At 36.7% G+C, this 24837-nt stretch overlaps 2 protein-coding genes across 11 annotated transcripts in view; one reads left to right on the top strand and one right to left on the bottom strand.

Moving 5' to 3' along the window:
• Positions 1-316: 316 nt before the first annotated feature.
• PRG4 (proteoglycan 4) lies at positions 317-22332 on the top strand. 3 transcript variants are annotated; one of them, XM_089909844.1, is made up of 12 exons: positions 317-993; positions 3905-4027; positions 5328-5447; positions 13268-13414; positions 13945-14058; positions 15495-17498; positions 18075-18152; positions 18712-18848; positions 19129-19285; positions 19745-19942; positions 20409-20534; positions 21333-22332. In XM_089909844.1, the coding sequence occupies exons 1-12, from the start codon at positions 918-920 to the stop codon at positions 21428-21430; spliced, it is 3378 nt and encodes a 1125-aa protein (XP_089765970.1). In that variant the 5' UTR covers positions 317-917; the 3' UTR covers positions 21431-22332. The 3 variants fall into 3 exon arrangements, with proteins under 3 accessions (XP_089765970.1, XP_089765961.1, XP_089765966.1); XM_089909835.1 differs by lacking the exons at positions 3905-4027; positions 13945-14058 and having other exon boundaries at positions 21333-22330; XM_089909840.1 differs by lacking the exons at positions 3905-4027; positions 13945-14058; positions 21333-22332 and having other exon boundaries at positions 20409-20612.
• TPR (translocated promoter region, nuclear basket protein) overlaps positions 21484-24837 on the bottom strand; it is a 64650-nt gene continuing 61296 nt past the window's right edge. For all 8 annotated transcript variants that reach the window (XM_089909800.1, XM_089909814.1, XM_089909807.1 and 5 more), the window contains exons 51-52: positions 22309-22404; positions 21484-21684 (exon numbers count right to left, since the gene is read on the bottom strand). In XM_089909800.1, the coding sequence (XP_089765926.1) occupies positions 21629-21684; positions 22309-22404 (152 nt within the window). In that variant the 3' untranslated portion in view covers positions 21484-21628. The remainder of the gene's footprint in view (positions 21685-22308; positions 22405-24837) is intronic.

The following is a 24837-nucleotide window of genomic DNA, read 5'->3' as shown; positions in this document are numbered from 1 at the left end:
AAGCCTGCCAGAGCAATTTACCATCTCAGAACAATTTGTTCACTTCACTTAGAAATTAGAAGTGTGTTGGGGCCAATAAATCTAAATTTATTTGTAGTAGTCATTTTTCTTAATGGAAGTGTTTTTCAGATGTTGCCTAAGTCTAGTCGTCTGGGACCTCTTCCAATAAATGAGGAAAGTTTGATTTCATAGGTTGTCACTGTTGATTTTGTCTAACCTTTGGACTAATTGGTTCATCCCAATGTATTTGCCCTGGTATATAAGACTTCCAGGACATTGGAGAAATTCATCTCTCCTTTTACGGGTAAGTGTCAAAGTTAACTTGCTTCATGGAATTAAATGTGTTTTCAGTTCAATAGGGATATACCTTATTAAAGGTGTTTGAAAAGATTTATAAGGATAGTGGTTGGAAAGTTTTGAAAAGGATCACAGTTATGCAATACACCTGCTGGAAGCTTATAACTTTATTTTGAGAGTTAAGGGAAAGTTGGAACAATAACTCTTGTTTGTTAAATTAAATTTTACTGAAGCTGGTTATTTTTTTTTTTTCCCCCAAGATAGGATTTAAACCCTGCACTGTAAGTACATGCTGTAATTTGAATAGAGTTTGAAGACAAGTCTGTTTTCTATTTGGGGAGATTCTAAAGTATTAAAATCGTCAGTAACATGACTGTGATAGCGATCTGATTATTTTTTTCTGCATAAGATTAAATCTAATGGTCAAATATTTACAACGAATTAAGGCTGGTTACTTTAAAAGTCTTGTTTCAAGAATCAGATGGTTTTTATCATTAAATTGCATTTTAAAAATTACTGAAACACTGTATGTAACACAGGCATAAATTAGTCGTGAGATTCAAGAGCAGTTTTCTGATACTTTTTTCTTTTCAGCAAGGGCTCAGTACCCGAAAACAACTATGGAGAGGAAAATACTTCCCATTTACTTTTTGTTGCTGCTTTCTGTTTTCTTGATTCAGCAAGTTTCTTCTCAAGGTAACTTAACCATCAAAAATACTTTTATTTAACAACTATTGCTAATCATTCAGTTCTGACTTTTATGACAACAAAAGAAATAGATTTCTAAAAACGTATATTTGTTTAAGTTTAATACATAATAAAACCTTAAAATTATGTATAGAATATATAGCATATTTATAAGCATTTTGTATTATGAAGTTTTTCAAGAAGTTTTGAGCTTTTCAATGGAATAATTTTTGTACTAACTATTCCTATAGTTCTCCCAAAGGTTTAAAAAAATATAGACACTTACACAATAAAACTATGCTGAAATGATAAAATATCATCAGATTAACTGAAATGAACAATATGTATATAGCATATAATTTTTTCCTACATGTTTACAAAGAAATTTAATCTTTTACATCAAATAAATTATGGCATCATGTCGATATATTACAATGAACATTTACAATGTTTCAAATGACATTTTATTAATCTTGAAAATGCGCCTTCTTTCTTATAAGGACTGTTCATCCAGATATAAATTTACACAGGTATGAATGTCATTTTATATTATAATATTGAACCACTCACAGCCATCCAAAAACAGAGTTAGTCCTGGATGAACAGTTCTTGTTATTCATTTTTAGAGAATGTTAAGGTACATTCAGTGTAATCACCTTAACAGAAGTCTCTAGCATCACAAGATAAATTACTTAACAATAACACCAAGCTTTGGATTTTTGTTTCCTTTTCTTTTTTTTTTTTTTTTTGGTTCAAGTTATTGTTTTTTTTTTTAAATTAATTTTTATTGGAGTATGGTTGCTTTACAATGTCCTTTTCTTTTTTTCTTTTTCTTTGATAAGCAAAATCTGAGAGAAGAAAAATCAAGGTGCATGACTGTTATGGCATTGTTTACATTTCCAGTAAAATAATTAAATAAGCCTGAGCATGTGAGATAGCTGCCTGCCATGGACATAGTTTCAGAATCACTTAGATAAGGTGGGAAAACGCATGAAAGAAAATATAAATATTTAATCAGAATGACAAATACCAGAGTGTATCCAAACCCTCTGCTCTCTCAGAATAATATTACAAGGTTCATAACACTGGGTGCATTTCCTGAGCTACCTCTCCTCTGTGATACAATTGGCTGTTCACTAGAACAGTTTTACTCTCCTTTAAATAAATGAAATTAAAATTAGTTGTTAAAATCAACATCAATAAAAGTAGGACAGCCATTAAATCTATGGAAATAAATTTTCCTGTAAAGATGGTTGACTTCCTATTTCAGAAATCTGCTAGTTATAAAAGAATAACCTTTTGATGTTGTCTTGTCTGCTTTTCTTGCGTTCTCAGCCTCTTCCCATTCTTTTTTCTTTATATATATGTATTTATATACATACACTATATATGATATGCATTTTTGTATGTATTGTGCACATGTGTATGTAAAAAGTTCTGAAAGTTGTTCTAATGTTTACTGTTTTATTTGCATATTAAGACTTTAACTTTCCTGGACTCATTATTTTGAGTAATTTTTCAGTGTGCTTCTGCGTCCCTCTATGGATTTAGGACATTTCACCTGCCAGTTTCTATTCCAGAGATGGATTCAGTTGTTACATTTCTGAGGTTATCTTTCAGGGAGGTTTTCAAGGTGTTTTCTAAATGACTTAAAAAATATATTTAAGGATAATTACGCTTTTGTTTTTGTTTTGTTTTACCCAAAATAACTCTGTTCATGACCTTTATTCAAGTCCAGATGCTTTTCAAGAGTCACCTATTTGGTACTCTCTTTAGTGGTGGTCGTAAGCATCTGACTTCCCCAACACTTATAGTGCCCAGTTATCCCCACCCATGAGAGGAGCAGGGGCCTAGGAAAGTTTGTGCTGGCATGACTAGCTTGCTGTAAACGTATGATCAGAAATGAGAGGCAATGTGATCAGGACAAGTTTGGGTATCAGAATCAGATATATTAGAGTTCAAATTCTAGGTGGGCTGTTTACTTAGGATGACCATATAATTTACTATGCAAATCAAGACACTTCTAAGAGTGAAAGAGGTCACTATGAATGATTTTTTAAAATTTATTTATTTTATTTTTGGCTGCGTTGGGTCTTTGTTGCTGTGACCAGGCTTTCTCTAGTTGTGTCGAGTGGGGGCTACTCTTGGTTGTGGTGCGCGGGCTTCTCATTGCAGCGGCTTCTCTTGTTGCAGAGCACGGGCTCTAGGTGCGCAGGCTTCAGTAGTTGTGGCTCGCAGGCTCTAGAGCGCAGGCTCAGTAGTTGTGGTGCACGGGCTTAGTTGCTCCGAGGCATGTGGGATCTTCCCAGACCAGGGCTCGAACCCGTGTCCCCTGCATTGGCAGGAGGATTCTTAACCACTGCGCCACCAGGGAAGTCCACTATGAATGATTAATAGGTGTTAATTGACCTGTAATACATATATTATTAAGTTATTAAGTAGCTGGGTGCCCTTGAGCAAGTTATTAAAATTTCCGTGTTTCAGCTTTCTTACCTCTAAAAAAGAGACTACTAATACTCTCCTGGCAACGTTTCATAAGCATTAGAGATAATGTATGACTCAGTGCCCAGCACAGAGATGCTCAGTAAATGGCAACTAGTCATCATCCTAGTAGCAGTATCAGTAGAGCTGTAGCTGCCAGCCCTCCTCCAGGAATACCATCCTCTTTTGTGCAAAGCCATTACTCAGCCTGATTTTCAAAAGTGCATTTATCTTCTCAGTCTAGTAATGAATAAATTGGCATGATCAAGGTCACCTAGGAGACCAGGCAAAAGTCACCTGGACCCATTGCTTACCATCATTCCCAACCTTTCCAACTGATAAAATTCTGCCTCATCAAGCAGCTTTGTCCTCCTCCCTAGATTTCTTCCTTTTTACAAAGTGGCTTGGCCCTGTTTACACTAGTATTGTATAATTTTAGATTTATCAAGCTGTGCAGGGAGATGTGGGGAAGGGTATTCTAGAGATGCCACCTGCAACTGTGATTATAACTGTCAACACTACATGGAGTGCTGCCCTGACTTCAAGAAAGTCTGCGCTGTAGGTAAGTCCTGAGAGCTGGTGTCTCCTCTGTCAAGCACATGTCCTGTGAGAGTCTCCTTGCACCCCTTGCAGTGCTGTTGTCACACTATTTCACTTCTCTGTGCTGAAGTGCCTTTCCCTTCCCTTGCGTAAATGCTGCAGTGTGCTGTGCCTGAGGGTGGTGTCAAAGCTTGTGATCACTGGGGGAGGTTAAGGGGAGCCTGGAAGTCTGTCACTTGCACAAGGTTACTGACTAGTGCCAAGTATCATGTCTTGTTTTAAACAGAGGCAATACTATGACTCAGGAATCATTAAGTAAATAGTAATGAGTAATTCTTTGCTATTAACCAGAGAGGTAATTGCTTAGGGATGGAGCCCTTCAAGAGCTTCATCAAAAAATTCATGGACATAAAATAATCTTGCTGTTTAACTTTTTGTTATTAATATGTTTCTAAATTACCTGAAAAAGGCACTTTAAAAGTGTTTAATAATGAGTGTATAATGATGAATTTCAGTTACATCCCAAAGGGTATGAATTTTAAATTATGATACTTCATTTAAACATACTTTGAACCATTTTCTTGTTAACGTGCAAATATTTCATATTTAATTTATGAAAGTTATAATTAAAAGTGGCTCAAAGTTATATTTGCTTCAGAATTTGCATGTGAAGTTGATAAATATATTGTTGTACAATTTGTTTGTTGAGTAAGGTAATTATTTCAAATAGGCCTGGGTAAATCATCGTGGCTTTAACCAAGACTTTTTTGGAAGTGAGCAGGCTTCTTATATAGTCCATATCATGGGATTAGGCTGAAATCTTTCAACTCTACACCATACCCAGTTTGTCATGACAAAGATTTCTGTATTATAAATGATTTTTGAGCCTAAACAGTGACCTATTTATATTAAGCCAGCTCTTTAGAATATATTGTTGTAGAATATGCATGCTCAATTGACAAAAATCTACTTAAAAAGTAGCAGTATCAAAAGGAGAGAATGGTGGGAATTCATATGAAGTGTACTTACCTCTTTAGGCATTTCCCAATTTTCCACTGTCCATACATGAAATGACTCAGACAGCATTGGGCTGTCTCTTGGAGCCTTGAAGGGCAAGAAAATTTTCCTTAGTCACCATATTTCTTTCTTGACCAGGACTGTCTCCACTTGGGAAACCATCTATCTTCCAAATTCCAAATAAAAGACTTAGCTATGCACTTTTGGAACTCTAGTCAGCTATAGGGTGGGAAATGGCTATCAATACATGGGCATGACTGATTGTGTAACCAATAATCCATAATGTTTTGCTTTGCTCTGGGTAGAGTTTTCCTGTAAAGGCCGCTGCTTTGAGTCCTTTTCAAGAGGGAGGGCGTGTGACTGTGACTCAGAATGTAAGAAGTACGGCAAGTGTTGTTCCGATTATGACAGTTTTTGTGAAAAAGGTAAGCATCTCAGTACCAATCAGTGCCTCTCAGTACAGCCAGATCTGTGCACCTGTCTTAGCTTCACTGATAATGTCTTAACATGCGGTACAACTCAGGTCGTGATTTTACTAACATATACGCTATTTCATATTAATTTTGTTTCACCAAGATGAATTAAAGAAGGAATGCTTCTTCTAAAGCACTCCCTGGCTCAGCCAGGCTCCAGGAGTGCAAGTGATTGCAGGTTGAGTAACGGAGAGGATAGGGGCTGGGCATACATGCTTTTCTCCTCCAGGTGTGGTTCAATTTCAGGTTAAATCGACAGTAAGCAGCTCATTTGATGATTTCTTGTCTAATCCTATGGTGATGACCCCACAAAGTCAACTGTCCTTTGAGCTATCTGTGCTTTTGCTCTCAATGTTTTTGAGTGTATATTTGAGGACAGAATCAACACGTCCAGTTTCTCTGAACTAGTAAATTTGAGTCAGTTTAAAGTACTAAGTTGATAGGCAAACCAAGAAGCTAACTGTCCATTGTATTTCCCTTCTGATCTTTACAGTCCTCTCAGTAGTCTCTATCTAAATGCCTGTGTGTGAAGGAGTCAATAAAAATAGGTAGTTCCATTTTAAAATCCTCTTCTCTGGTTTTGGTCCTGAAGGAGTACTCTTGAGGGCATAAAACCCTCCAGATTTACCAAAAAAAAAAAAAAAAAAAAAAGGACTTTAAACAATGTACTTAAATAATGAATTCCTTTCTTTTACCAAATGTTTGTTCTTAAATCCTACTCTGTTAAAACAAGAATATCTATGGGGGTAAAAGTGAAAATAAGCATTGCTTGCATAATCTTATTTTATTTAAACAAGGCTGCACCTTCTGCTTCTTTCAAACAGTGGAGAAATAGGGTGGAAAACTATTAATCAGCATAGTTAAGGAATATTTCTTAACTCTTCAATGTTTTCATTGGAGAGCATTCCAAAAATAATGGAGACAACCCGCTGTAATCAAAATCGCAGAGTTCAGAGTTCCTACAGCTTTCAGAAGGACACATGAGATGAGTGTTCCATATTTACTCATCACTCTGATAGCTGTTTTGGCTGTGAGACAAAAAAACTAAGAATTTATTTTGGGCAGAGGATGGATGGGGAGGGAAGATAGTTAGAGAATGACAAAGCATTGAGAGAACATGTTAATAAAGACAGTAGTTTATGCTACCAAGTGGTGGGTCAGATTACTTGAGGTTTTTGTAAAACTCAAGGATAAAAAATTGATGAAGGTAGTGCATCATTTACAGAATTCACAGAGATAGTCAGGGTCCAACTGAAAATGAAGGCATCAACTAGATCTTCAGTACTTCATTTTTATTTATTTTCTTTTAAATTTTCTTTTACTTATTTTTTTATACAGCAGGTTCTTATTAGTCATCCATTTTATACATATTAGTGTATATATGTCAATCCCAAACTATCAATTCATCACACCACCATCCCCCCCTGCAGCTTTCCCCCCTTCGTGTCCATACGTTTGTTCTCTACATCCGTGTCTCAATTTCTGGCCTGAAAACCAGTTTATTTGTACCATTTTTCTAGATTCCACAAATATGTGTTAATATACGATATTTGTTTTTCTCTTTCTGACTTACTTCACTCTGTATGAGAGTCGCTAGATCCATCCACGTCTCTACAAATGACCCAATTTTGATCCTTTTTATGGCTGAGAAATATTCCATGTATATATGTACCACAAATTCTTTATCCATTCGTCTGTCAATGGGCATTTAGGTTGCTTCCATGACCTGGCTATTGTAAAAGGTGCTGCAAAGAACATTGGGGTGCATGTGTCTTTTTGAATTATGGTTTTCTCTGGGTGTATGCCCAGTAGTGGGATTGCTGGATCATATGGTAATTCTATTTTTAGTTTTTACGGAACCTCCATACTGTTCTTCATAGTGGCTGTATCAAATTACATTCCCACCAACAGTGAAAGAGGGTTCCCTTTTCTCCACACCCTCTCCAGCATTTGTTGTTTATAGATTTTCTGATGATGCCCATTCTAACTGGTGTGAGGTGATACCTCAATGTAGTTTTGATTTGCATTTCTCTAATAATTAGTGATGTTGAGCAGCTTTTCATGTGCTTCTTGGCCATCTGTATGTCTTCTTTGGAGAAATATCTATTTAGGTCTTCTGCCCATTTTTGGATTGGGTTGTTTTTTTAATATTGAGCTGCAGGAGCTGTTTATATATTTTGGAGATTAATCCTTTGTCCATTGATTCATTTGCAAATATTTTCTCCCATTCTGAGGGTTGTCTTTTCGTCTTGTTTATGGTTTCCTTTGCTGTGCAAAAGCTTTGAAGTTTCATTAGGTCCCATGTGTTTATTTTTGTTTTTATTTCCATTACTCTAGGAGGTGGATCAAAAAAGATCTTGCTGTGATTCATGTCAAAGAGTGCCCTTCCTATGTTTTCCTCTAAGAGTTTTATAGTGTCCAGTCTTACATTTAGGTCTCTAATCCATTTTGAGTTTATTTTTGTGTATGGTGTTAGGGAGTGTTCTAATTTCATTCTTTTACATGTAGCTGTCCAGTTTTCCCAGCACTACATATTGAAGAGACTGTCTTTTCTCCATTGTATATCCTTGCCTGCTTTGTCATAGATTAGTTGACCATAGGTGCATTGGTTTATCTCTGGGCTTTCTATCTTGTTCCATTGATCTATGTTTCTGTTTTTGTGCCAGTACCATACTATCTTGATTACTGTAGCTCTGTAGTATAGTCTGAAGTCAGGGAGTCTGATTCCTCCAGCTCCATTTTTTTCCCGCAAGACTGCTTTGGCTATTCGGGGACTTTTGTGTCTCCATACAAATTTTAAGATTTTTTGTTCTAGTTCCGTAAAAAAATGCCATTGGTAATTTGATAGGGATTGCATTGAATCAGTAGATTGCTTTGGGTAGTATAGTCATTTTCACAATATTGATTCTTCCAATCCAAGAATATGGTTTATCTCTCCATCTGTTGGTATCATCTTTAATTTCTTACATGTGTCTTATAGTTTTCTGCATACAGGACTTTTGTCTCCCTAGGTAGGTTTATTCCTAGGTATTTTATTCTTTTTGGTGCAATGGTAAATGGGAGTGTTTCATTAATTTCTCTTTCACATTTTTCATCATTAATGTATAGGAAAGCAAGAGATTTCTGTGCATTAATTTTGTATTCTGCAACTTTACCAAATTCATTGATTAGCTCTAGTAGTAGTTTTCTGGTGGCATTTTTAGAGTTCTCTATGTATAGTATCATGTCATCTGCAAAAAGTGACAGTTTTACTTCTTCTTTTCCAATTTGTATTCCTTTTATTTCTTTTTCTTCTCTGGTTGACGTGGCTAGGACTTCCAAACCTATGTTGAATAATAGTGGTGAGAGTGGATATCCTTGTCACGTTCCTGATCTCAGAGGAAATTCTTTTAGTTTATCACCATTGAGAATGATGTTTGCTGTAGGTTTGTCGTACATGGCCTTTATTATGTTGAGGTAGGTTCGCTCTATGCCCACTTTCTGGAGAGTTTTTATCATAAATCGGTGTTGAATTTTGTCAAAAGCTTTTTCTGCATCTATTGAGATGATCATATGGTTTTTATTCTTCAATTTGTTAATATGGTGTATCACATTGATTGATTTGCGTATATTGAGGAATCCTTGCATCCCTGGGATAAATCCCACTTGATCATGGTGTATGATCCTTTTAATGTGTTGCTGGATTCTCTTTGCTAGAATTTTGTTGAGGATTTTTGCATCTATATTCATGAGTGATATTGATCTGTAATTTTCTTCTTTTGTAGTATCTTTTTCTGGTTTTGGTATCAGGGTGATGGTGGCCTCATAAAATGAGTTTGGGAGTGTTCCTTCCTCTGCAATTTTTCGGAAGAGTTTGAGAAGGATGGGTGTTAGCTCTTCTCTAAATGTTTGATAGAATTCCCCTGTGAAGCCATCTGGTCCTGGACTTTTGTTTGTTGGAAGAATTTTAATCACTGTTTCAATTTCATTACTTGTGATTGGGCTGTTCATATTTTCTATTTCTTCCTGGTTCAGTCTTGGAAGGTTATGGCTTTCTAAGAATTTGTCCATTTCTTCCAGGTTGTCCATTTTATTGGCATAGAGTTGCTTGTAGTAGTCTCTTAGGATGCTTTGTATTTCTGCGGTGTCTGTTGTAACTTCTCCTTTTTCCTTTCTAATTTTATTGATTTGGGTCCTCTCCCTTTTTCTTGATGAGTCTGGTTAATGGTTGATCAATTTTGTTTATATTTTCAACGAACCAGCTTTTAGTTTTTTTATCTTTGTTATTTTTTTCTTTGTTTCTATTTCATTTATTTCTGCTCTGATCTTTATGATTTCTTTCCTTCTTCTAACTTTGTTTTGTTTGTTCATCTTTCTCTAGTTCCTTTAGGTGTAAGGTTAGACTGTTTATTTGAGATGTTTCTTGTTTCTTGATTTAGGCTTGTATAGCTATAAACTTACCTCTTAGAACTGCTTTTGCTGTATCCCATAGGTTTTGGATCATCGTGTTTTCATTGTCATTTGTCTCTAGGTATTTTTTGATATCCTTTTTGATTTCTTCAGTGATCTCTTGGTTGTTTAGTAACATATTGTTTAGACTCCATGTGTTCGTGTTTTTTACGTTTTTTCCCCTGTAACTGATTTCTAATCTCATAGCGTTGTGGTCAGAAAAGATGCTTGATATGATTTCAATTTTCTTAAATTTACTGAGGCTTGTTTTGTGACCCAAGATGTGATCTATCCTGGAGAATGTTCCATGCACACTTGAGAAGAACGTGTAATCTGCTGTTTTTGGATGGAATGTCCTATAAATATCAATTATATCTATCTGGTCTATTGTGTCATTTAAAGCTTCTCTTTCCTTATTCATTTTCATTTTGGATGATCTGTCCATTGGTGTAAGTGAGGTGTTAATATCCCCCACTGTTATTGTGTTACTATTGATTTCCTCTTTCATAGCTGTTAGCAGTTGCCTTATGTATTGAGGTGCTCTTATATTGGGTGCATATATATTTATAATTGTTTTATCTTCTTCTTGGATTGATCCCTTGATCATTATGTAGTGTCCTTCCTTGTCTCTTGTAACATTTTTATTTTAAAGTCTATTTTAACTGATATGAGTATAGCTACTCGAGCTTTCTTTTCATTTCCATTTGCATGGAATATCTTTTTCCATCCCCTCACACTCAGTCTGTATGTGTCCCTAGGTCTGAAATGGGTCTCTTGTAGACAGCATATATATGGGTCTTGTTTTTGTATCCATTCAGCAAGCCTGTGTCTTTTGGTTGGAGCATTTAATCCGTTCACGTTTAAGGCAATTATCGATATGTGTGCTCTTATGACCGTTTTAATTTGTTTTGGGTTTGTTTTTGTAGGTCCCTTCTTCTGTTGTGTTTCCCACTTAGAAAAGTTCCTTTAGCATTTGTTGTAGAGCTGGTTTGGTGGTGGTGAATTCTCTTAGCTTTTGTGTGTCTGTAAAGCTTTTGATTTCTCCATCAAATCTGAATGAGATCCTTGCCAGCTAGAGTGATCTTGCTTGTAGGTTTTTCCCTTTCATCACTTGAAGTATATCATGCCACTCCCTTCTGGCTTGTACAGTTTCTGCTGAGAAATCAGCTGTTAACCTTATGGGAGTTCCCTTGTATGTTGTTGTTTTTCCCTTGCTGCTTTCAATACTTTTTCTTTGTCTTTAATTTTTGCCAGTTTGATTATTATGTGTTTCGGTGTGTTTTTCCTCTATGGGACTCTCTGTGCTTCCTGGACTTGGGTGGCTATTTCCTTTCCCATGTTAGGGAAGTTTTCGACTATAATCTCTTCACATATTTTCTCCAGTCCTTTCTCTCTCTCTTCTCCTTCTGGGACCCCTATAATGCGAATGCTGTTGCATTTAATGTTGTCCCAGAGGTCTCTTAGGCTGTCTTCATTTTTTTTCATTCTTTTTTCTTTATTCTGTTCCGCAGCAGTGAATTCCACCATTCTGGTTCCAGGTCACTTTTCCATTCTTCTGCATCAGTTATTCTGCTATTGATTTCTTCTGGTGTATTTTTCATTTCAGTTATTGTATTGTTTATCTCTGTTTGTTTGCTCTTTAATTCTTCTAGGTCTTTGTTAAACATTTCTTGCATGTTCTCGATCTTTGCCTCCATTCTTTTTCTGAGGTCCTGGATCATCTTCACTATCATTATTCTGAATTCTTTTTCTGGAAGTTTGCCTATGTCCACTTCATTTAGTTTTTCTGGGGTTTTATCTTTTTCCTTCATCTGGTACATAGCCCTCTGACTTTTCGTCTTGTCTTTCTGTGAATGTGGTTTTTGTTCCACAGGCTGCAGGATTGTAGATCTTCTTAGTATTTCATTAAAAAAAAATAACAATCAAACTATCTTGCATCTCACCCCTTAGTCTTTTTTTTTTAATTAATTAATTTATTTTTGGCTGTGTTGGGTCTTCTTTGCTGCATGCGAGCTTTCTCCAGTTGTGGTGAGCAGGGGCTGCTCTTTGTGTCAGTGAGTGGGCTTCTCATTGCAGTGGCTTCTCTTGTTGCAGAGCACAGGCTCTAGGTGCGTGGGCTTCAGCAGTTGTGGAACGTGGGCTCAGTAGTCGTGTCGCATGGGCGTAGTTGCTCCACGGCATGTGGGTTCTTCCCGGACCAGGGCTCCATCCCATGTCCCCTGCATTGGCAGGCGGATTCTTTACCACTGCGCCACCAGGGAACACTTACTTGTTTTAAGATTGCTATAGATACCAGTTGTAGGCATCTATATATCTCAAAGTCATAACACTTCAAGAATTGAAGCAGTCAAGTGCCTCTGAATATGGGTGAGAAAACAATCCAAGAAGTCAAATAGTTTGCTCAAGATCACTAGTTAGAATGTGATAAAACTGTTTCTTGAGTTGAGGTACCTGGTGTTTTTGTGGGGTGGGAGGAGAAAGAGGGAAAGGTATGGTGGTCAGTTCATGCAGATTGCAAAAACAGAGTTCTGAGGAGAAGTTTGGTAAGAGCAGGAGGATTTATCACCACTGTCCTCTACCCAGAGTGCTTCCTCCTACCCCATTCTCTGCTTTCTTATCTTTCAGAAGTCCTTCTTTTCTTCTGGTTCCTAATGGTCAAAACATGTTCCATGTAGGTTAAAAAGATACACATCAAACCACTAAGCTGTTTATCTTGGAGAAGGGCAATACATTTTGAGGAAAGCATAATGTGAAGGTGTGAAATTCTTCCATGAGTTAATATTTATGTAGAACTTTTGTAATTAAAAAAAAGAAAAAAAGAAACGTAAATTGGTATTATTTGATTTAAATGAATATGAAAACAGGAAAATGTAATTTTTATATTTATCTTCTCGAGAGCACAAACATCTGTCAACCACATGCAGTGATTATTTTGATATCACAGGAGGCTGGCACAAAGTATAGAGCTCATAAAGTATTTTTTAGGCAGGCAAATACCTTCAGAAATCATCTAGAAGAAACACCTCTGTTTGCAGGCAAGAGGGGTTCAGGAGGGTTTGCCCATTTGCCCAAGGTCACGATAGACCCTTGTAGGTCTAGAACTGGAAGTCTTCTGACTCCTGAGCCTTTGCTCCCCATCATAATTTACAATTTGAGAACCAATTTTTTTTTTGTAGCAATGCATCTTCAGATAGCTTGGAGTAGTTGGTGTTGGGCCAAGAGCCTGCCTATACAGGTTTTCACCAGCATTTACTCTTGAAGCCAGATGCATCAGTGCCTTTCACAGTTAGAGTTGCTGATGAATATGAACAAGAAGTTAACTGACCCATCTTGCTTGGTCTCAGTGCACAGTCCTGCATCACCACCACCTTCAAAGTCTGCACCTCCACCTCCAGGAGCAACTCAGACCATCAAATCAACAACCAAACGTTCACCCAAATCATCAAGCAAGAAGACTAAGAAAGTTATAGAATCAGAGGAAATAACAGAAGGTAGGAAGATGACAGATGTAAAAAAAGGAGGTTTCTGAGATGAAATAACCTGTAGGTGGACTTTTATAAGACTCCTCATAGTACAGGGTGATCTTCTGAGTCGTTAAAAGCTCATCACACTGCTTGTTTTAGGGCAGAGTTTAAGCCAAAGTATAAATGCTCAGTTATTTATTTTCCTTATTTACCAAACTCAGTATGGGACTAGGTTAAAATAATCAGAAGAAACAAGTCTTACTGTTTAAAAACAAAAAAAAAGCCATGATTTTGTTTGCAGAACAATTTGATTCTGTAAGATATGGGGAAGTTGAGAGCAAGTTATATAGTTATACCGCTAGTTATCTGTGACAAGCTCAGGTGCCTTGCTTTTAACTGACATTTACAAGAGCTGTTGCTCATAGTACTGATAAAACAAAAGCAGAACACAGACATTTGTAGATCAATAAATAGCATTTTTTGTTGTATTTGAACTGGCAGTTCTTTTTTGCTTTAAATCACAGTTGGTGTGATCAACTTTTTAATTTGATTTATAGAACATTCTGTTTCTGAAAATCAAGCGTCTTCCTCCTCCTCTTCCTCAACTTTTCGGAAAATCAAGTTTTCCAAAAATTCAGCTGCTAATAGAGAGTTAAAGAAGAAACCCAAAGGTTTGAGCATTGATAAAGATCAGTGACTATATCAATGCCATGTTAACAATAATGACCTAAAAGTAAGGCGTGTGGGTAGAATGATTTGAGGACATTTCAATATTTGGGGGGGGTATGTAACTTCATAAAAATTACTTTAGAAGATACCAGTGAAAATTTCCTATAGGAAATTAGTGCCAAGCAGCTAGGAAACCACTCTATAAAGCAAAGGAAGAAGATACTATAGAAGCAACTGTAGAATCACAGGATGGCACCAGAGATGACTATTAAGTTTTCTATTTCAAGTCCTGTCTACCTGACATCATCGCTTTCTTCTCTTTCCTCTATCTTGTCTTTTCATTTCTCCTTCCCCAGATTTATTTTATTTAACTTTTATATACTTCCTTAAGTGTTTTAAAATGTTAATCCATTAAATTCTCATACATTTCTGAGAAAGGCAATATTATTATCCACATTTTACAGATCCTCTTTATTATTTTCCTAATAAATTATCTGTCATATCTGGCTGATTTTTCTGTAGTAGAGAAACTACAGAATTGGCTATTACCTCCTAAAAAGAGATTCCCTTTGTTCTGCTTTTTTATTATTTCCTGAATTTCTAAAGTACATTCTCATTCTCCAGGAAATACTGGATTTTGGATACTGGAGTTTTGAAGAACTCATTTCCTGGGTGGTTATTTCCCTGAAGCCTTCTTTCCAGCTGAATAGCCAGATATTTAATCTTTGAGTTATCCAGAGAGTCTTGCACACAATAGAAGTGTTTGCTAAATGGAGCTCATCTCAGTGATGTGCCTCTTGGGCTCTGTATGTCACCTTTGGGGTAGCTGCTAAGGGAAATCCTGTTAAACAGGGTCCTTTTGCTGCCATGGCATCCTAATCTCCTCTCTGTATCCCGAGACTGCTGAGTTTATCCAGGTAGAGGAAAGAAAGCAGTTAAAAGCCATGTGCACAGAAACAGGCCTAAGCAGGAACCATGGGGGTGACTGGAACAGATTCCTTGGATGTAGTTATAGAGGCCTCTGAGGGAATTGGTGCAGTGAGTCTAAAAGATGTTGGAACTAGGTTTCCAGTAGGAAGGAAGTGGCACCAAACAATAAGGAATAAGAAGAGTTGAGAAAGTGACAGGCAAAGAACACTGACATAAAGAGTAGAATTAGTGTTATTGATCATATTGATCATTTCAAAGTTGCCACTTGCTTCCATATATTCTATTGAGTTTTACTTGTGTTTTTCACCCCTTATCCCATTCATTCCCTAAAATAGCCCAATAAGATAGGTTGAGCATTTATCATTTTACAGTAAATTAATAGACATGTTAGAAATTAGCAATTTGCCTAGAGACAACACAGCTAGTCAATGATAAGGATGGCATCTTTATGTCACTATTAAAGAAAAAAAACTATACAAAAAGAAAAGACGTATATTTTTTTCACTAGCAAAAGACAACAAGAAGAAAAGAACCCCTGAAACGAAACCTACCCCAGAACCACCAGTAATAGATGAAGCTGGAAGTGGACCGGACAATGGTGATTTCAAGCTCACCCCAACTCCTAACATTCCCACCACTCAACGTAATAAATTTACCACAACTCCCAAGATTACAATAGTAAAACCAATACTTTCTAAACCCAGTATTCCACCTAATTCTGACACAACTAAAGAGACGCCTTTGACAGCCAATAAGGAGACAACAGATGAAACTAAAGAGACTTCTACAACAAATAAACAGACTTCAACTACTGCAAAAGAGAAGACTACTTCAGCTGAAGAGACACAAAATGCAGAGAAAACATCTACTAAAGACTTTGCACCCACATCTGAAGTTCCTGCTACATCTACACTCAAAGCTGAAACTATAAGCAAATCCCCTGCTCTCACCTCTCCCAAAGAGCCAGCTCCCACCACCAAGGAATCTACACCCACCACCACCAAGGAGCCAGCTCCCACCACCAAGGAATCTACACCCACCACCACCAAGGAGCCAGCTCCCACCACCAAGGCATCTACACCCACCACCACCAAGCCTGCTCCCACCACCAAGGCATCTACACCCACCACCACCAAGGAACCAGCTCCCACCACCAAGGAATCTACACCCACCACCACCAAAGAGCCAGCTCCCACCACCCCCAGGGAGCCAGCTCCCACCACCAAGGAATCTACACCCATCACCACCAAAGAGCCAGCTCCCACCACCACCAAGGAGCAAGCTCCCACCACCTCCAAAGAGCTAGCTCCCACCACCAAGGAATCTACACCCATCACCACCAAAGAGCCAGCTCCCACCACCACCAAGGTGCCTGCTCCCACCACCACCAAGGAGCAAGCTCCCACCACCAAGGAATCTACACCCATCAACACCAAAGAGCCAGCTCCCACCACCACCAAGGAGCAAGCTCTCACCACCAAGGAATCTACACCCATCACCACCAAAGAGCCAGCTCCCACCACCACCAAGGTGCCTGCTCCCACCACCACCAAGGAGCAAGCTCCCACCACCAAGGAATCTACACCCATCAACACCAAAGAGCCAGCTCCCACCACCACCAAGGAGCAAGCTCTCACCACCAAGGAATCTACACCCATCACCACCAAAGAGCCAGCTCCCACCACCACCAAGGTGCCTGCTCCCACCACCCCTAAGGAGCCAGCTTCTGCCACCCCCAAGGAACCTACTCCAAGTTCTCCTAATACACCTGCTCCAACCACCTCAGAGGCCTCTACTTCAACTATCACCATGAAGCCTCCCACTACTCCTAAGGGCCCTGCTGAATCAACTCCTGAGTTTCCTGTAGAACCCACACCAAAGACTCTTGAAAACAGTCCCAAGGAGCCTGCTGTACCTACAACCAAGGCTCCTAAAGTGACCAAACCTGAAATGACTACAACAGCTAAAGACAAGGCCACAGAAAAAGACACAACTGATACCATGGCATCATCCAAAATTACTCTTAAAGCAACAACTCTTGCACCCAAAGTAATGACAGCAACAAAAAAGACAACTGAAGAGACTACAAGCAAACCTGAACCAACAACAGCTATACCAAAAGGTACAGCTACTAACCCTCAAGTGACAACTCCTAAACCCCAAAAACCAACCAAAGCACCCAAAAAGCTCACTTGTACCAAAAAGACAAAAACACCTAAAGTGAGAAAACCGAAGACTACACCAACTCCCCCAAAGATGACATCAGCAATGCCTAAATCAAACCCTACCTCTTTAGCAGAAGCCAAGCTCCAAACCACCACCAGCCCTAACCAAACTCCCAACTCAGAAATAATCGAAGTAAATCCAAAGAATGAAGATGCAGATGCTACTGAAGGAGAAAAACCTCACATGATTCCTAGGCCCCCTGTGTTAACTCCTATAGTTATTCCAGGCACTGATTTCATAGGGAGAGGACCCAGTCAAGGCATTGGCATCAACCCCGTGTTTTCAGGTAATATGAATCAGTTACTTTCATGTTTAAAATTGACAATGTTAACTTAAATCTTTCTGAACCAGGATGCCCTGATTTAGTATTATTCTATTGATATATATTATTTAGAACCCTGAACTTGTGAAGTTTTGCATCTTCTCTACAGGTAAGCAGAGGGGTAACCACAGTAAGTTTATTTTGTTATTTGGAAAATCAAGTAATAACCTAGGATTGCAAAAATCTGCAATATTGTTTTCCAAACCAATTCCACAGGGCAATCAGAATTGAGAAACAGAATTTCACGTTTCGATCGAATATCCAATACTTGTCTAATTTAGAAGATCAGGTACCCTTACACATTCCAGTTCATAATTTATTTTTATATAACACTTTTTGAATAATATCACCTTTAAGTAAAACAACTATGAAATATATCACTTCTTTTTCACCTCTGAAATACATGTACCTCAAATTATACTCTTCAAGAGCTTAGGAAAGGGTGAACAGAGGAAATAGAACCCAGTGGGTTCTATTTTGAAAAGAACGGAACACTTTTCTCACTTTTATATTGGCTTAATTTGTGTTAATTTGTTTTAGATGAGACTAATTTATGCAACGGTAAGCCGGTAGATGGACTGACTACTTTGCGCAATGGGACATTAGTTGCATTTCGAGGTGAGTTTTGCACACATTTCTTTTTCTGCCCCTTGTTTTTTTCTTGGTGTTTATCAGAGCAAGAGCCATGGGAGAGTACACGTTTGGGCTGAGCTTCCTGGAGGGAAACCTGATTGATGAACTTACCTCACACAGTATTATAAGGACCTGAGGGTAAATACCAAAATATTGGATTAACAAAACTGGACATAGTAAAGTAACAAACAAAATAAAGTTATTTAATTATAACTCCTTAATGCTAACAGGTAAAGAAAATGACAGATAAGTCATTTTCTGTAAATCACAAAGCCAGAAGCCTCTTCCTAGAGAAGCTGGGAAACTAAAATATTTTAAGTTATGCTAAATTTCAGACTTGAGAAATATCTACTCTCAGAAATGTTCAAATACTACCTTCTGTATTAGTGCTAAAAATTCTGACTAAACATCATAGAATGCTTGTTAACACATTCAATCTGCTTCTTTATGATAAACTGTTTTTAAAAGATTTCATTTTGATTTCTTCTGGGATAGGTTTTAGTCTTCATTCAGTTTGTAGGCTGATCATCACTTTCAATTTTAGGTCATTATTTCTGGATGCTAAATGCATTCAGTCCACCATCTCCACCTCGTAGAATTACTGAAGTTTGGGGCATTCCCTCCCCCATTGATACTGTTTTTACTAGATGCAACTGTGAAGGAAAAACTTTCTTCTTTAAGGTAAGAAAAATATCTTTGTGAGAGAAATCAGCAAATAGTTATTCTTTATTATGACAATTTAACCTCCACTTCAGAAGGGTCTCCATATTTTAATAAACTATCATTAAAATTTAATAAATAGTTAACACTCAATTTGGTAACATTGTCAACTTATTCAAATACTTAACTAAGTTAAAACTTTCTCCCTATACTTAAATGTAAGAATGAGTTCCTAACCTTTTTTTTCCTTTTCAACCTTTTAAAAAAGCTGTTCACATCATTTCCTCTTTTTAATTACCAGGATTCTCAGTACTGGCGTTTCACCAATGATATAAAAGATGCAGGGTATCCCAAACTAATTTCCAAAGGATTTGGAGGACTAAATGGAAAAATAGTGGCAGCTCTCTCAATAGCTAAATACAAGAACAGACCTGAATCTGTGTATTTTTTCAAGAGAGGTATGTGTTACATAATTGACAAAATTAAAAAAACTTTTAAGGAGTGATCTGCCAGGAAAATTTTATTCAATATTTCCATTTATTATAGGGTTTACTGTCAAAAGATATCTTTAATGGCTAGAATCAAGTATTTTCAATTAAAAAATGAAAAGGGCAGTAAGAAGTATTTAGCTCTCTCAACATGCAAATCACAATTTCATGAGTTTTCAGGACATTGATATAAAGAATGTCATTTATTTTCAAAGTTAAATATATAACTATGCAATTTGTTGGCTTTATTCACAAGTACTTCGAGATTTAGTAATTATTTTTATAATACCTTGACTAATAACCATTATTAATGTCTGGACATACTTTATGAAAAACATTGTTTCCTCTACCTTGTAAAAGCTCTTTTCCATCGCTTTTGGGAATTAAAATTAATTTTCATATTGTATGTGATTTTCTAATTCATCATAGGTGGCAGCATTCAGCAGTATACTTATAAACAGGAACCCACCCAAAAGTGTACTAGAAGAAAGCTTGCTATAAGTTATCCAGTGTATGGAGAAACGACACAGGTTAGGAGACATCGATTTGAACGTGCTATAGAGCCTTCTCAAACACACACCATCAGAATTCACTATTCACCCATCAGAGTCACTTATCAAGACAAAGGTAATATTTTTTACTGTGTTAAAAATTCTTACACATGAAGTAGATGTAATAGTTTCTTACAGAGTATGGCTTATTAAATATAAATACTGACCATATAACCCTTAGTATTATTCTAATAATAATAAATTGATGCAAAACATCAATTTGCTTCAATGAATGACCAAAGATCAATCCTTTTTTCTTTGTGGCTAAGAAAGGCAATTTATTCAGGCTTGTTAATTATAATACCATTAACCAAGAACATTAAATCCAAATCTGTAATCCTTAAAACAGTCCTAAAAGGTAGATATTTGTACCATATCAGAGATAGCAAAAGCTGAGGCATTGAAGTTAACTCACCCAAGGTAACAGAGCTACTGAGTGACCAAACTGGGATTAAAACCCAGGTCTGTTTGACTCGAACAGATGCTTTTTCCAATACAGTACATTGCCTTTCAATCTGAAACCTTTAAAGTGTCATCTGCAGGTTTCCTCCATAATGAAGTTAAAGTGAGTACACTGTGGAGAGGACTTCCAAATGTGGTTACTTCAGCTGTATCACTGCCCAACATCAGAAAACCTGATGGCTACGATTACTATGCCTTTTCTAAAGGTAAGTTATTAAGTAAAGTCTTAATAGCTTTCTGAAGATGGTATCTAATCTCTGAAACATGAATAAATTCAAAGCAAAAACAAGTGTTCAATGGTGACTGAAGGTGAGAAATTAAATTACATCACTTATTCTAATTATTCTGAAGAAGAGAAAGTTTAGATTTTTGCTTTACTTTCAATTAAATTGAATGGATTGCAATTCATTTCTGCCCTATCATTCATGAGATTAAAGCCTATTACGAAGAAACATCCAATTAATTGAGTAAAACTGCTACTGAAAACAATATTTTACTTCTATTATCTGTGGCATTTAACAGAGGTCTTGTTTGCCACGAAGTTGTACTGATTTACATCATTACACAGTCTGTAAGATCAGAAAGAAGTTGCTGAGAAACTAATTTTATTAACAAAATTATATTACCTGGGATATTTTTCCTTGAAAAATCCATAAATATATAAGTTCTTCTGCCTATGTGTCATCAGAATGTATTTTTTTAAAGAATAAACCCCCCCTCCCAAAAAAAGAATAAAACCCAAATGAATTATTTTTTAAACTAACTCGGTTTTCTCAAATTCTTACTTTGAAAAAGCAGAGTTAAACCTAATTTTATTGAAAGATGGTGAAAGATCAGTCAAGGCAATTGTTTTTCTCTTTGTCAGAAAGTTCAAATTAATTAATACATTTCTTATATTAAAATGATAAATACTGTCTTTGAATATAATAATAAATATAAACTATTTTTAAGTTCAAGTGTTTTGTTTTCTTTTTAATTGAAAAAGTGACTTCTCTTCTGTTTAGATCAATACTATAACATCGATGTGCCAACTAGAACAGCAAGAGGCATTACTACTCGTTCTGGACAGACCTTATCTAATGTCTGGTACAACTGTCCTTAGGCTGATGGGCAAAGGAAGAATCGACTAACTAAAATGAAGAAAAGAATGATAAATTTTGACACTGAAACACATTTTATTAATAAAGAATGTTGATATAAGCATACCAATTTAAATACAAAAATGTTTTTTAACTCGACAATCATTACACTAAAACAGATTTGACTAGCTTATTCACAGTTATTATAGTTTATAGAACATTTAATTAATATTTCCTCTATTTATTCCTCCTCTCCCTCCCATTGCATGGCTCATACCTATAAGAGAGAAAAAGAATTAAACTGAATGCATCTTTTAAAAAGTTAGCTCAAAACTAGAGTATTCACTTACCCTAGTTCATTATAAAAATTTTCAAGATCAAGTGTGCAGGCATGTAGACAAAAAGCTGTTAGATATGTCACATCTTCAATGGAACTTACAACAATCAGATTAATGTTTTATTACATGAATGCAATCTCTAACAGTTACATTGGAAAACAGAGATATTGAAATTTTACATTTCTTTTTACTAGCTAAACAAGTCACAAAGCTTTATTCTGCTGTATAAAAAGTATAACAACAATAGGCAGAGATGTAACAAGTAGTTACATCTACATAGCACTGTAACAGTTTAGCTTTTCCAGATTATACCATGAATTTAAGGAAGAAATGAATAAAAATAAAATGTAAGCACATATTCATGATGTACCTATGGTATACAAACTTGTCTGCAAGATGTTTACAGATTAGTAAACATCATATGCTCAATGTATACTTATTTAATCAACCCTTGGAACGTTTTAAAAAAACTAGATACACATTGGAGGCTTAAGGATTAGAAAACTCATTCCATTTATTACTATCCCACATCCTATCACGTGATCAATATGTTAGAAATTTACCTCTCTGTCTGTTAAACTGACGACCACGGACACCTTGTCTCAATGTTGTCTGAAGTCTTACTCGTCTGAAAGGCTTTGGCTGACTACTGCTGGTATCTAAGAAAAGCATTAATACACAAGAAAGCAAGTTAATAAACAAGAAAGCAGTTATAGTGACAAAAACTAATTACTAAATGAATGCATGGATAAAATGCAGAGGTGCCCATTGCTTTCAATATTTAAATGTTGTTTTTTTAACAAGGGACATTTAACAAACAGAAAAGGTAAAAAGTTAAGAAAAAAGTTCTTTTTGACTTTTTTCATTCATTCACTCTACTAATTTAATAATAAATATGTACTTGGTGCCTATCCATTTATCAGACACTGTGCTAGGGGTTGGGGAATACAATGGGAAACAAAATACCACATCCCTCAGGAAACAACAGTCCATTACAATATAACATGAGTCATATCTGACTCTTCTCTTTTCCAGATGTCCCCAATCCAATCATTAGAAAATCTTGCAAGCTCTAATTTATTTTTATTTATTTATTTTTTTATTTTGCGGTACGCGGGCCTCTCACTGTTGTGGCCTCTCCCGTTGCGCAGCACAGGCTCCGGATGCGCAGGCTCAGCGGCCATGGCTCACGGGCCTAGCCACTCCGCGGCATATAGGATCTTCCCGGACTGGGGCATGAACCCATGTCCCCTGCATCGGCAAGCAGATTCTCAACCACTGCGCCACCAGGGAAGCCCGCAAGCTCTAAGTTAAATATATATCCCAAATCTGACTACTTCTCACGACCTTGACTCTACCATCCTGTCTAATACATCATTTTTACCTTGAATTATTGCAATATCCTCCAAACTTTCTCTTTGTTTGTCCATTACTCACTTTCAGTCTCTTCTCTACACAGCAGCAAAACTGATACTGTTAAGTCTTTAAAGCAGATCATGTTACCACGCTGTTTGAAGCCCTCCAAAAACCTGCTACATCCATGAAAGCCAAAGAAATTCCAATGGTCTCCTAGATCTTTCCTCCCCCACTCTGTTACCTCCTGCTAGTCTCTCTCTGTCCTTACTGTGCTCCAGCCACAAAGGCCTCCTTGCTGACCCTGAACACATCACACCGCTGCCTTATGGACTTTGCATCTACTATTTCTCTCATCCTGGAACACCTTCCCCTGAATAGCTGCACAGCTTTGCTCCCTTACCTCTTTCAGGTCTTTCCTTAAATACCATTTTCTTAGTAATGTTTTTGTGAAATTGCCTGGCACTCGGTGGGCACTTAAGTATTTGCTGACCAAATGGATAATTGCTTAGATGGGGAGGTTTAGTATTGTATGTTGTCAAATAAATTTAAGAACACCCTAATTTCATATTATACTGTAAAAGGAACAAGAACCATATTTTCTTATGCAAGCTCTGATAAGATATAGCTAGTACCAATTCTCCTGCTGAGGAAAGACAATTCTCATGGGACATCAGGATATAACTGGAGGCACAGAACTTCAGTTATTGTATTGTATTATTAATAATATTACTGTTTTACTAGTAACTATGACAGCTACAATTTTGGGGGGCCTTCTTACTGTGTGTAAAGCATTGAGATATAATTTACATACATTATTTTAAATCTTGACTGCAAGATGAGCTATGAATGCCCATATTTCACAATGAAATGAGCAGAGATTTAAAGTTACTAGCTGTTAAAAGGCAGATACAGGATCTGAACCTGGGGATGTTGGCTATAGGTTGATGTGTCACAGAAAAGCGGCTAAAAGGGAGAACATATCTTGAGATAGGAAAGTTCCATGATTGAAAAAAGTAGTAACTGAGCAGGTCTTCCATAAAACCTGAAGGTTCTATGACAGAGTTTGAGGATTACTGCTATAAACAATTTAAAATGAAAACAATCAGAGAGGATGACTGAGTATGTATTTCTTCAATAATAAAAGTAATTCCCTACCTAAAAACTTTGAGATAGATAAGCTAGTGTAGTATACTGTTTTAAGAGTGGAGTCTCTGGAGTCAAACTTCTTGAGTTTGCATCCTGGCTTGCCCATTATTTACTCACTATGTGACTTGGAAGGAATTTTTCAACCTTTTGTGACTCAGTTTCCATTACTATGAAATGGGTATGCGTGCTTACCACGTTGGGTTGGTGTGAGAATTAAGCGAGTAAATATAGGTAAAGGGCTTAGAATGCTGTCTGATATACAGTAAGTGCTCAATGAATGTTAATTATTTTTTAAAAGGTCCTGCATAATTAATTTTTATTGCAAGAAAGATACATAAAATAGCCCTTTTCAAAGTTAACTTCAAAAACGTGAAAAACCAAACTTTAAAACTATTTATATCAGTAAATTTCAATTTTTTTTTTTTTTTTTTTGAAGCAACAGGCCTCCCAACCCTCAACCCTCCATACCAAATCTCATGTAGAACCTAATATGCAGAAGAAATAAAAAAGGAGCTGCTCTGGTTTAAACACAGGCAGGAGGCCTGGAGTACTACTCCTTAGCTTCTCTCCTAATAGCCCATCCCTCACAA

Source organism: Delphinapterus leucas, chromosome 1 (genome assembly GCF_059928025.1).
Source record: "Delphinapterus leucas isolate spDelLeu-1000000601 "Yukka" chromosome 1, BTC_Dleu_Yukka2, whole genome shotgun sequence".
In the NCBI taxonomy this organism is placed as follows: Eukaryota; Metazoa; Chordata; class Mammalia; order Artiodactyla; family Monodontidae; genus Delphinapterus; species Delphinapterus leucas.
This window is presented reverse-complemented; position numbering and strand designations above follow the sequence as displayed.